At 45.6% G+C, this 13,377-nt stretch overlaps 3 protein-coding genes across 3 annotated transcripts; 1 reads left to right on the top strand and 2 right to left on the bottom strand.

Moving 5' to 3' along the window:
- Positions 1-1,082: 1,082 nt before the first annotated feature.
- LOC6525047 (protein sisterless A) lies at positions 1,083-2,227 on the bottom strand. The gene has a single exon (XM_002100850.4). The coding sequence runs from the start codon at positions 1,798-1,800 to the stop codon at positions 1,231-1,233; it is 570 nt and encodes a 189-aa protein (XP_002100886.1). The 5' UTR covers positions 1,801-2,227; the 3' UTR covers positions 1,083-1,230.
- Positions 2,228-3,667: 1,440 nt separating this feature from the next.
- LOC6525046 (protein BUD31 homolog) lies at positions 3,668-4,819 on the bottom strand. Its single transcript, XM_002100849.4, has 2 exons — positions 4,609-4,819; positions 3,668-4,537 (listed from the first exon to the last, which is right to left on the bottom strand). The coding sequence occupies exons 1-2, from the start codon at positions 4,700-4,702 to the stop codon at positions 4,197-4,199; spliced, it is 435 nt and encodes a 144-aa protein (XP_002100885.1). The 5' UTR covers positions 4,703-4,819; the 3' UTR covers positions 3,668-4,196.
- Positions 4,820-4,885: 66 nt separating this feature from the next.
- On the top strand, positions 4,886-13,327 carry LOC6525045 (receptor-mediated endocytosis protein 6 homolog). The gene is made up of 7 exons (XM_002100848.3): positions 4,886-5,029; positions 7,380-7,548; positions 7,606-7,752; positions 7,819-11,561; positions 11,614-12,462; positions 12,536-12,632; positions 12,697-13,327. Exons 2-7 carry the CDS (start codon positions 7,402-7,404, stop codon positions 12,835-12,837), a joined length of 5,124 nt encoding a protein of 1,707 aa, XP_002100884.1. The 5' UTR covers positions 4,886-5,029; positions 7,380-7,401; the 3' UTR covers positions 12,838-13,327.
- Positions 13,328-13,377: the final 50 nt, after the last annotated feature.

Here is a 13,377-nt window from a genome sequence, read left to right as displayed (position 1 = left end):
CATCTCCCTTAGGTACCAAAAAAAATGTTGTACCCCAGTTAGGTACAAAAAGTACCTTTCCCCGCACTGATGACGTTGAATCGCTGAATTGTGTGCACTTGAGTGAGCGAGTAAGAGTGAGATGTGCGTAGGTAAGAAGAGCAGCAGAAAGTTGGAAAAGGGGGATTGGAAAATCCGAGGAAAACTGCAGCGAGGAGGCGATGAAATCATTTGTAACCTGGCACGTGAAAATGAAATTTTTGAGCGAGCATCAGTTTGAAATTCGATTGGCCATTGTGGCGAAATGCGTTTTATACTCACGTTTTTACATTGCTATTATTTGCTTCCTGCATTCATTCTTAATGTTGTACTATTAAAAAAATTTGTCTCAATAGTGGTGTCGACTAACAGATACCTTAGTAGCTTAATAAGAGTCAGAAAATAAAGAATAACTGTTTATAACTTTTTATGCTATAATAACAATACGAAATGAAACCTAAAAAAAAGGGATAAATATTCTTATCATTACGCAGACATTAAATTATCATACAAACAAATAACTTTTGCTGTAATATATGCAGAATCGATTTATTTAAACTGTATATATAATTTTATTGGATTTGGCGAATATTTGGTGAAGCTTCCAAGTGATGGGGCAGCTCGCAGTTCTTAAATGAAATAACCAGCCAGAAAGTGGGGAGCTATTTGTAGTAGTAGCCCCACTAAATTTGGCCACAATCTCTTACAGAAACCTGCTCTTAAGGCCATTACTTCCATTGCATTTGCTGCTTTTGGCAACGCAAATTGTTCGCAAGCCAAAAAAAAAGAAAGGGAAATAACGTGAAACGGGGCAAGCGAAGTGCAATCATGTCGGATCAAATGAACTGAACTTAACCAACTCGAAATGGGTGCATTGCATTGGCCCAATTTCGATGGGATTACCTTCGGCCAGGCGAAGGAATCCTCCGGACTGCCGATGCGTTAAATGCGGAATAAATGTTTCCAAAGTGGCCTTCAAGTAGGGGAAATTCTTGTAAAGTACATTTAACAAATATTCCGCCATATATACTATGTTGATACAAATAAGAAAGCGATCGTTTTCAATATGTTGCTTAATTTTATTTAAAAATTTAATAATATGCTTAGATAAATACTAGATATAGTCAACAAGAAAAAAAAAGTGGTATGGCTAATGCTGGACTAGTCAGGGATCCGTTCCTACGACACATAACTACACTAAATGATATAATATCACTGCTCCATTTCCAGGCCAAAGGTGGCACGCATGCGCTCTAGGGTGGCGGCGGGGAATCCCCGCTCGAGTAGCTGCCGCTCCGCCTGCGCTATCACATCCCGCATCGTGTCCAACATGACGGCGCTCTTCTTCAGCTGTCCGCTAACGAATTTGTGCCGGAAGCGCAGCTTGGCCTTCTTGATCTTGTTGTTGTAGCGGGACTTGCGGCAGGACTCGGCCCTCTGGCGCTGGGCATCCTTCACCTCCGATCCAGAGCAGGAACCTGATCCGGAACCCGATCCCCGTTCCATGGCGATCTCCGTTTTCAGCGGCGGCGGTGCACGGCGCTCCACAACAATGGGATTCTCCAGGAGCATCTGGTCCACATAGCGTTGCTCCTCGTCGGCGTAGTGCATCTTGAGATGATGCAGCTGCTGGGACACCAGCTCCTCGATTTGCTCCGGCTTCGATGATGATGTTGACGATACTGCTGATAGAGCGGGTGAGCTGCTCCCGTGATACGGGGCGTATACGTGACCCATGGCCGCATAGCTCAGGGTAGGCAAGTATAGATGACTCCGTTCCATGGCGAATTTTCGATGTGACGTGTGACGTGGTCTGCTCTCGTCAAAGTTTCGGATGCTAATGCTGTCATAGAGGTCATGTCATCTCAGTTTTATACCATTTCTGCAGGTAGTTTGCCATTGGTGGGTTATTCTAGGGTGCTACCTTCATGAATGGCGGTCAGTGGGTTTTATGATCTTGTTTTCGTCGATCTTGCTGCATTGCTACCGCCTACCTGCATCCCCATTGGCCGACGGATGGCAAATATGTAAACAAAGGGATTAGGATTTAATTTACCTGGTAATTGGCGAATTTTAAAAACAAAGATCAGGTGTGAAGCAATATGCAGGTTTATACTGTGGTTCCCTAAAGTATATAAAAGATATTCGAAGCCACGAGATAAGTTGAATGCAGTTCATTTCTACCGATAAAGGTCAATAAATCCACAATAATCCCAAGGTCAAGCTGGACTATTACTATATTTACCACCCGCTTATCGTCATCCGATGGCCGATTGCCCTTATCTAGCCTAAATGTGTCAACAAATGTTGGGCATTGTGGAAAATCAACCTGCTTAGACAAATACGAGTATATACATATGCCAACTGGGGGATCAGCCGGCGTTATGAGATAAGAGGCCAAATCGATTGTCATTCTACCTGGGAAAGTTGCTATCTGTCCACTCCGGATTAGTGGTTCCATCTGGAAGTGGGTTTCCCAAAACAGGTAGCCATTTTAAGGGGCTACTTTCGATATGGTGTCAAACAAGTTGTGGCTTGCTGCAGTGGGATTAACCCACCAAACCGACCGCATTTAGTCTATTAATTAATTTAACAGCCCTTTAATTTATGAGGGGTTCAGCGACCTGCTTAGCAGACCTTAAAGGGTTAAACCAGCAATTCCTTTGGCTAAGAATAAAATGTAATAGAGTTTTACAAAGAATTCAATTTACTTTGAATATAAATGTCTAAGGGCGCAGAGTTCCAAATCGATTCCATAAATTTGTACTAGATGTAAATGATGTGATGTGTGTGTTGTACAACTAATCAACTCAAAAGTAGGTTAGTAAAATGTTATAACCCAAACCAAGTAAACCCAAGTACCCAATCTAGTTTCCACTAACCCCGTTTTATGTATTTCAATTTACAACCCCGCACATTGCCACTCGAATTACATACATAAATGGCATAAATAACTCCGCTGGGTAATTGGCAAAACAATTGAGTATTTTTAGCGACCGAAAGCAGTTTTAATTCGAAATCTCCCTTTCAGCCAGTTGGGGGTCAAGCTGTCAGCGGCAGGCGGACAATAATTTTTTCATTTTTCGCATTTTCCATTCAGCATTGTGCATTTGCCATGTGAACAATAAAATCGACAACGCTGCGTTTGGTTGGCAAATGAGAAAATATGCAGACAAGTATAATTAAAAAACCATTTATAATCATTTTCGACCAAATCCCAATTGGCCACCCAAACCAAACCAAACCCCCCCAGGAACACTTGAAGCCTGACAGCTTCCAGAGAGTGGAATGAAATAGAATGAGTTGGGAATGTCTATGCCCGGAATACCCTAGCTTAATTAAGCGACTTGAAAAAATAAGTACTATTATTTGTAAATACTTAAATATCCAAGTAACTGCCTTTAGTTGCTTTAAGGCTGCCCTTTTCGTACAATTAAAGGGCATTATACACTCCTCAGCGAGGGTATTGCAAATCGAGGCAACATAAATACTCGCACATGAAGGAGACTTCGCCACATCCCCCAAAACGACATTGAGTTTGAATTATGTCAGCGCAGCAATAAATTGTCCGAGGCATTAAATTAAAATATATGTATGTATAGTAGATATCCTTTAAAGGAACGCTGGAAAAAAAAACATTAGGAGAACGTACACACTTAAATTGCTTTTTTACTACTAATATTGTAAACCAGTAAACAGATTTAGGTTAATTTTGTCTTATAACTTTAAGAGTAGAAATTGTAAGTACATTTTAAGTACAAGCTGAAACACCCACATATGTGTGAAATTTAATTTATTAAATGCTTTGAGTCTGCACTTTAAACATTTTTATAAATTACAATGTTTGTTTATTCGTATAAACTGCAATTTGTCTTCCATATTATTTATTTTTTCTATAAATTGTAATACAAAAAAGACGCTTTTCTACTATTGCTGATTTTTCTATAATTTCTACATTTTCATACACAATCGGAAAATATTTCAATACGACGCTTTGTCGGTTACATAATCGGTTTATTGCATCGTCTTTACAGACGTTTAGCATGCCTTTAAATTTGTGGCTTGTATTTAAATGTATTTACATACTATGGAGAAACCCAGGTGGAATCTAGAATGGTACCTACTGACCTACGTAATATGAGGATGATTTCTTTAAAATCGACCAGTGCACATGGACATTAACCGGAACAGCCGCGACATCCACAGTGGACACATTCAACGATGCGACCCTCCTCCAGTTTGGATTTGGGCACCCGGCAGATGCAGTTCGTGCCGAAATTGGTGTCCCTCGTTTGAATGCAGCGCAGACAGCAAAGGTTCTCGTAGCCGGACTTTTTCCACTTGGCAATTAGATTGCCATCGGCGATCTTCTCCTTCAGACAGTAGTCGTATAATTCCCGGCTAATTGCTTTTCGGCGATAGAATAAATCGTAGATGTAGCGCGTCTTCTGGTGGTGAATCTTGAAAATGGGCCATAGGGATTCCGTAATGCGTTTGCCCTCATGTGGTTCCGTTTCGGCTGTTTGAGAAGGGATATTGTATAAAATGATAAGATTGTTTTCATTTTCAGAGACGCCACGCTTGTAATACCCTCCCGCATTTTTTGCTCCAGCTCCTCGAGGGTTGGTTCGATTAGCTCCCAACCATCTGGCGGTGGTTTGCGACTGCGCCGCACCTTGGGCATCTTCAATATTCAATTTATTAACTTCCAATTTGTTATATTTTTCTTGAAAATGCTTAGTTTCACTTAAAAAATATGGGCATTTTTTCGCAAACAGCTGGCTACTAGCGATGACACTTTACACAAGAGCTGGCCAAAGTCGCACACTGTTATCGAGAACTTAATATCGATAGTCATGTCTAAGCCGATTGGCGATATCACTTCATTGTTTTTGTTGTTTTCCTTTTTGGAGACGCGTGTGTGTGTTTTGCGTGTGATAATTTATTTATTTTCCCGTTCCGTTTGTTTATGCACTATAATTTAAGTTCAGTTTTTAGCACAGGCGCAGGAGTAAGTAAAAAAATTAAAAACACGAAAACATACGAGTAACAATATGTTGAAGTGAGTGCGCAAAAGTGCTGTGTTTGTGTGCGTATCCGTGTGTGAGTGTAACACTTAAAAATTGGTTTAAAAAAGCAAGAGATTCATTCATAAAAAATGCAACAAAAAAAGGGGGTCGTTGAAAGAAGAGGAGCACATAAAGATGCGCCGAAATGGAGAGGAGACAAGCAGGGAAGAAGGATCAGCGACAACAATAACATCAATAACATTTTAGCCTTCGCCTATTGCTAGCCCCCTCTTGCTCCCACACGCACACTCGTGCAATCAGCGCCCACATAACGGACCTACGTTTTGGTTTTACTTTTCATTTTTGTGTTGCTTGCTTTTTTTGCATGTGTTTTTGTGCAATTCTCCCCCAAATTCTTTGTATTATTTAGTGCTCGGTACAACAAATCACCAAATAAACTAAACTATTAAACCACCCACACAATTGCAATTGCATATCCACCCCCCAATTCGCCATGTACGTGTGTGTGTTTGTGTGTAATGAGCGCAACAAATCAGTTGTGTTTTGTTTTGTTTTATTTTTTTTTCAGTTTACAAATTCCCCGTTTTTGTGCTCTGAATGTACATACACATAAAATAACAGTCACTGCCAATGAACATTATTCCCACGTATGACCCATTGTTTATCTTAAGAAAAGCCAAAGACTTTCACACACTTATCGATAAGATAAAATTGAAAGCAAATACAATGGCTAGTAGATATCCCTTTCTCACTCGCCAAATGCAACAGTTGCAGTCAACATATTAGAGCCAACAATTGGTGACAAAGTATATCAGACATGCGTATAAACAAATAAAATACTTTTCGTATAAGTCATTAACTGAAATGCTCTCTGTTTTACATTGTGATATTGTGTATTTGCGTAGGTTTTGCGGTGAGTCAATCCAAAGCGACTACAATCCTGACCACCGCTGTAACCTGCATAACAACAGCCGTTAATTGAGGCGCAAATATTTGTAGTTGTCTCCCCTTTTTGGGGCGCTTCGTGCGCGGGGGGCAGCGGGGTGGAGCGCCGAGTGACAGGGCATTGGCTCTCGTAATTGACGTCTGCCCTTGACCAAGGCCTAAAAACAACGGCGAAATCCGCGTCACTGGAATAGAAACCGCGATCACAAGCAAAGCCATTGTTCGTGCAAGACTTATGCCACTCGAACGTCTAAAAACCAATATCTAACTACTTTTTTTGACTTCTTTGCAATGCTTATTTGCGCACAGGAACAGTGCGGGGCGTTCATATAGAACAACTATATATAAAAAATATATTAAAATATCAAAATTCATCATACAAGAAATTTGAACTCAGATTCATAATATGTTGACGTTTTACCTCAAATAAGATTTAGTTAAATGTATTATATAGTTTAATTTGTGCTCTGGAATTCCGTAATCAGGTTCCACTTAGTTTCACTAGTTATTCAGTTTACTTGGGCTCACATCATTCGAGAGACGTCAATTACACCGCGTGATACGCTTTCCCCCAGCGATTTTAGACGTCACAGGTGTGGACAATGGAAATAAGGTCAGGCTATGGGGACTTTTAGCGTATCCGAGCACAAAGATGCCCAGTCACATTGGAATAAACTGATCACGATTTAACACACCCAACTAGATATAGTTTCTTTTTTGTTCATCCATATGTAATGGGCTGTTTTAAGGGTATAATGGATATGATATCATGGGGACACCCACATAAACATAAACATTCAACAAATTAATTCTACATACATATATAATTATAAATAAATAAGCAATGGCTTCAGTGCTTGAATGATATGACAGCCTATTTAAAAATCGATGTGTTTTAAAATCCCCATTGTCATCCATCAAATGTTTAGAATTTATTTATGTTCATCAATTAAGTGGCGCTCAGCCATTAAACTAGATGACAGCCTGGATCTATTTGAGTCGCAAGTAACAAACTGATATCAAATGGCACACATTTCCATAAATGATGCAAAGCAATTTAAATTGCGCCAATGCGCAGTTTTCAAGGCAGGGAAAATCGGAAAAGCGGGTGGGAATGGGAATGGGGAAATGATTGCAGTTTAGAATGAAAATTAAGCTGAATTCACAGAGTGGAACTATCCCTTATTCAAAATCAATTTCAAGCCAGTTGTCGGAATTATAAATAAGCATTCGCGGAAATGGATAAGCAATTGATGTATTCTTCCGTACGGAAATAAATGCAAAATAGATAATTCTAATTAATTTACAACACATTAATATGTAAATTAAACAAAAAAAAGTATGTATATTTGAATTCCTGTTAACCTTTCACCTCTCTTTTTGCAGCCAGCGAAGGCTGCACCTAGCCATGGAGCCCCCAGCTGCTGGAAATCTTCTGGAGATCATGGACCTGGCCCGTACTCTCCGCCAGGAGCAGCTCTTCATCCAGCAGGAGCAGGCGGCCTTTGCCCAACTCACTGGAGCCTTCGAGACCAATGCAGGGACCATAACCAAGGTGAGTATTCTCATATCACTAGTTCCAACACCAATTAATACTTTGGCTTTTTCGCAGTTGGCCTTTGTGTGTGCCCAGCAGCGGCAGATACTCAATGAGCTGCTCCTGGCGCGAACAGATCAGGATCCCCTGCTCTTCTGCCGCCGAGCAAGTGCCTACGATAGTGCCCAGTTTGTGGACGCCAAGCAGTTGCTTCCCTATGAGGTGAGTATTGGCAGAGAAATGCCAGTATCTGTCTGCTAATAAGTTGATTGGCAACCTAATTTCCAGCACGCCTTGGCCTACGAAGATCTATTCAACTACCTGTATAATACACCTTATTTGTTGGCCCTTTCCCTGGCCACTGCGGATCGCTTATCCCTGCTCTCGGCCAGCCAGCTTGGCCAAATAATCAATACCATAGCGACGGGACTGTATGGCAATGCCATCAATACCAAGGATGTGGAACTGCTGCTTAAATTGCTGCGGGAACTGATTGAAATCCAATTGCTGACAAGCGAACAGCCCAGACGTTTACTTAGGACCAATAGCAGCTCCTTTGCCCGACTGTATCAGCGCTTGGTTGAGAGTCTGTTCTCCGCGAGAATTTTTCTTACCGCCGCCCTCCACGCTCCGCTCATGGGTGTGTTAAGTGAGCACGAGATTTGGCTGGATCTGGATCCCCACAAGCTAATGCAGACCTTCACGCCCAAGGAGCGTGAGAAGCGCTTTGGTTGCGAAGGCGATGAGGAATACCAGCGCAATGTGGCACGGTTTCATGCGGAAACATTGGGAAAACTGCACTCGCACGTCCAGGAGTTTGTGAAAAGTTTGCAACAGAGTTGGGCGCTGTTTCCCAGTTCTCTCAGATGGCTACTCCAAACGCTGAGCCAACAGCTCCGGCAGTCGTTGCGCCATGAAGAGCAGGAGATCCGTCAGCTGCTCACCGACTTGGTGTTCACACACTTTATTTCACCAGCCATTGCCAGTGCTGATCTGCTGGGCATAATCGATGTTAATGTGAGTGAACGTATGCGGCACAATCTTAATCAGATTGTTAGATTGCTCCAACGACTGGCCCTCAACGATGAGGACAGCGAACTGGTGCAGCTGATGGAGCTCTTAATGTTGGGACAGACTGGCGAAGATGTGGTGGCCATATTGCCCCAGCAAAGCGACTTTGAGCGTTCCCAATTGGCCATTAATCAAAGGGAGCTGGCGCAGCTTGTAGAGTTCTTTCGTTTACTAACTGCCCGAGACGAATATGACATATCCGTCGAGGAGAGACAGCGGCTGCAGAGGATTCTCGGCAGGATACCCAAGCAGCAGGTGCAGCAGCAGCAACAGCAAATACCTAAGGATACGCCAGATTCCCGCGAAAGTCCGGAGAAGAGCAAAAAAAGCAACAAGAGTCTGATAAACCTCGGCAAAGCCAAAAAGAAGCTGGCCAATAGCATGAGCTTTAGCAGTGGCAGCAACAACCACAATCCGGTTCCAGTCTCAGAGCCACTGACCAATGGCCAGGCCAACACTTCGAATGGCAGCGGAGGACTGGGAGCTGATCTCGAGCACTGTTCCTCGCACAGCGGCAGCAATACGAGCTTAAGTTCCTGCGGAGCTAATATGCCGACTGTAAATGATCCTCTAGACATGTCCGCTTCATCGGATCCGGTGCTGGTATTTAGCCTCTATAATGCGGGAGCAAAAAGCAAGCTGAAACCTCTGACAGAGGAGGAGGTCTTGAAGATGAACAGCATCGGTCAGGATGGCAGCAATCTGCTGCCTGCGGTGGTCACCACTGCTCCTTTGGCGCCCTCATCGGTCAACGATGATGTGAGTAGTCTGGAGGCAATGCGGAGGCCGCAGGATGACGCATCGATTGGGAATTCGGATAATCTGGAGGCTATCAGTGAAGCGGCTCATTCAGTTGCCAGTTCGCTGGACTTGGAAGAGCAGCAGGAGCGAGATGTTCATGAAAACGAGGACAACCTCTCCGATATGGTTTCAGCCAATGTGTCGGGCAGGGGAACACCCAACATCAGTGGTCGGGATACACCCTCATCGCAAGTAACAGATGGTGATGGAGCTGGCGGGGATTTGGGCCATCACCATGGTGTTCACGCCCGAGCAGCTGCCAATCCCCAAATGCAGAAGATGCTGCTATCCAAGGCCAGATCTGACATCGAGGACAAGTTCTGCAAATTCGAGCTGAAAAAGTTCGAAGGAGACGAGAATGTGAGCATCATATCCGATACATGGTCCACAGATGTGCTGGCCTCGGATTCGGAGAACACTTTGGATGCCACAGTGAGCGAACGCGGGGACAGGGATAGGAATTTCTCCACACCCCTAATACCCTCCGCCGTCGTCCTGCCGGGCGATAACAATTTCGTTGTCGAGGCTTTGGCTAGAGCTGGTCGAGTTCCGTGCGTCCACGGACCACAGCTGGATGCCTCCGATCAGCGATCGGAAAGCAATTGGAGCACTGATGTCTTGGCCAGCGATTCGGAGAAGCTGGCTGAAATAGATACCGATGACAATGTTTCCATTACGACCAAATCGGATACGACGGCGCCACAGGCTGCGGTCCTCGACGACGATGATGAGGATGAGCAGACGCCCGGCAGCAGTGGCGATGGTGAGCCCGATGCGGATCGGGGAAACGGCAGTGAGCGAAGCCAGGAAGATTCGGCTTTCTTTGATGCCGTCAACTCCTATGAGGATGCCAATCTGTACCAGGGCGCCTCTTCGTTGGCCAGAAGCTCGGTGCGGACCAGCTATCATGTTCTGGGTGGGGAGAGCAGTTTCCAGCAGCAGTACAAGTGCAGCGGAGCCGATTCCAGTGGTCGAAAGACCACCCCGCTGATGGGTACATCCTGCATGCGTCGCCAAACTTCCGCGGAGAGCAGCATTAGTAATCAGAGCCTGAACTTAGAGGAACCGCCACCGCCCATGGGCAAGCATCATCACCATCACAGAGAGCACCATCATCGCGACTACCATCATCATCACCGGGAGAGGGAGCGGTCAGCACTTAAGAAAAAGAAACACCAGCAGCAGGAAAAGGAACATCGCGATCTTATTGATTTCAGCGACTGCAGCGAGGACAAAGAAGAGCTGGCGAGGAATAGGGACGAGGAGCAGCCGCCCGGCCTGGTGCAACAGCTGCTGGACATGATTAGCCAGGATGAACAGACCGGAGGAGTTTCCAGTTCTTCACCCAATGTGGAACATCGACGCATCTCCATCGAGCAACGCTCGGCCATCATAGATGGTCGTCGAAATGGCATTCTGGCGGGTAGTATGCGTCGCCATCAGAGCTTGAACTACGAGAATCACGAGATTATGCTGAACTCCATGTTGCCCAAAACCGACGATGACAAGCAGGAGATGCTACTTTGTGTGCAGACGCAGCAATTGCAGCTGGAGGAGCGAAGAGGATCCACCGGCTTGAGGCCAGAGGTGGACGCATCTGGCGGAGCAGCAGCGTCTGGAGGATCGGGCCTAAAACCGCCTACCAAAGCCACCGGAGCCATACCAAAGAGCATTAGTTTCGACGCCAGCGCGGACAAGGACAAGCAGCCCTATCATCGGGACAGGGAAAGGGATCGCGAAAGGGACAGGGAACGGGAACGTGATAGAGAACGAGATCGGGAGCGAGATCGCGAGCGGGATCGGGAACGAGATCACCACGGCGCTGGCATATTCAACAAGCTAAAGCAGGGCATCTTCAAGAATCGCCGGGGAACGAGCGCCAAGAGTCCAAACAACTCCAGTAGCCAGGCCAATCCGGCAGCCAACCCTTCTAGTGTCCAAGCGGATATTCGCAGCGTTAGCTTCGATCCCAGTGCCGGATGCGATAACTTCGGCACCCACTACTGTGATACGAGCGAGGACATCCTGGCCAAGTACCGCCGCAAGGTAAGCAGCTCCAGCGAGGCCACCAACTCCGATTCCACGGGCAATGGCCATGGAGGAGGAGCAACGGGATCCGGAGCAGCTGCTACCCATCTGCATAAGCACATGAATGGAGGGTGAGTAAATGGTGCTTTTAATCTCCCACCTTCTAAAGCATCCATCTTTCAGGCAAATTCCCGGCGTGTGCTTTGGCAGCGTGAAGCAGAAGCTACGCACTGTGCTCTCCCGGACGGATCTGCATAGTGGCGATTTCCGCCAAACCTCGACCACATCCACAACGATGGCCACCCCGCTACAGATCTACCTGCAGATCCAGCTGGCGCAGTGCATCAGCCTGCAGCGATTACCGCAAATCTCGCACGTGGCCGAGGCCCTGCGTTGTTTGGCCCAATTGGAGCGACCCCAGCATGGCCAGCTGTTGGCTGAATTGCAGCGGGATCTGGAGCGACGGCAAAGCTATCTACAGTACCTGATGCGACACAGGCAACAACTCCTGCTGCGATCGGAGCAATTGGAGCAGCTGGAGGCGCGATTGCGTGGCGAAGCGCGCAGCAGCCAGAGATGTTTGCTGCAGGCACTGGTCAGAATGTATCTGGCTTGGGCCCGTCAGCAGGAGAAGCTGGAGCAGTTTCAAACGGAGTTCGCCCAGCTACGAGCCAGCGATGAACGCGTTGAGCTCACCGAGGAGTTTGTGGAGTCCCTGCTGCAGGAGCTGCGCTCCAGTGCAGATCTCCAGGACGAGTGGCAGGTGAATGCAGCACGCGTGGCCATCGAGAGAATGCTACTGGAGCAGATGTACGAGCAGGTGATGTTCCCCAATGAGGATGCCGATGTGTCGCGGGATGAGGTGCTTTCCGCGCACATTGGGAAACTTCAGCGTTTCGTGCATCCCGCCCATCCGGCGCTGTGCATTGCCCAGGAGTATTTGGGCGAGGCACCGTGGACGTTTGCTCAGCAGCAACTGTGCCACATGGCCGCCTACAAGACGCCACGCGAAAAGCTGCAGTGCATCATCAAGTGAGTCATTTGTGAACTATTCGTTTTTGTGTTTAATTGCCTTACATTTACCATCATACCATCAAAATTTTAGCTGCATCTCGAGCATCATGAGCCTGCTACGCATGTCCAGTGGTCGGGTGCCCGCTGCGGATGATCTGCTGCCCGTGCTTATATACGTAGTGATAATGGTGAGTCACCTCTGGATTCTCTCCATTTGGTAACTAATAACTATATTTTCGACGTCTGCTGCAGGCCAATCCCCCGTATCTGCTGTCTACCGTGGAGTATATCAGCTGCTTCCTGGGCAAAAAGCTAGAGGGCGAGGACGAGTTCTATTGGACGCTCTTTGGATCCGTGGTCAAGTTCATCAAGACCATGGACTATCTGGACTAGCGGTATTTGTTTAGGGCTTAGGTGGGTGTATCTGTAGATTTGTTTATCGCTTTGTTGTAGGCATTACACCAATCCCACTTCTCCAGTCGATATTTTCCATATTTATATGTATATCTGTGTCTGATATTTGTGTAAAAATTTGTTAAAACCATAGTGTAAGTCCAAAACTACGGCGGGTGGGACGCGATCCAAGTCAAACCGAACCGGAATCGGAACCGCTACCGGAACACCAATCAGTGCGAAATGCCAATGCTGAAGAAGAGAGCTAGGTTAAGGTTAACATTGAACGCTAGAAGGCCTCGCCTTACGGATATCCACGATATATAGTGAACTAGAGAACATATTCTTCTATTTATATATACACGTACATAGATATATGCATGTTTATTGGATCGGTCTAGCCACTGTCATAAGTATGTTTCGGAAACGAACGGCAACTTAATATTCCTTATTGTGTAACACAAAATTAAAAACCAATATTATTTCAAAAGATTGTATTTTTAATGGCGAAACAACTTACGGATTTGGGAAATTACTCAC

This window comes from Drosophila yakuba, chromosome X (genome assembly GCF_016746365.2).
Source record: "Drosophila yakuba strain Tai18E2 chromosome X, Prin_Dyak_Tai18E2_2.1, whole genome shotgun sequence".
In the NCBI taxonomy this organism is placed as follows: domain Eukaryota; kingdom Metazoa; phylum Arthropoda; class Insecta; order Diptera; family Drosophilidae; genus Drosophila; species Drosophila yakuba.
The sequence above is the reverse complement of the archived record's forward strand: the minus strand, read 5'-3'. Positions and strand labels throughout refer to the sequence as shown.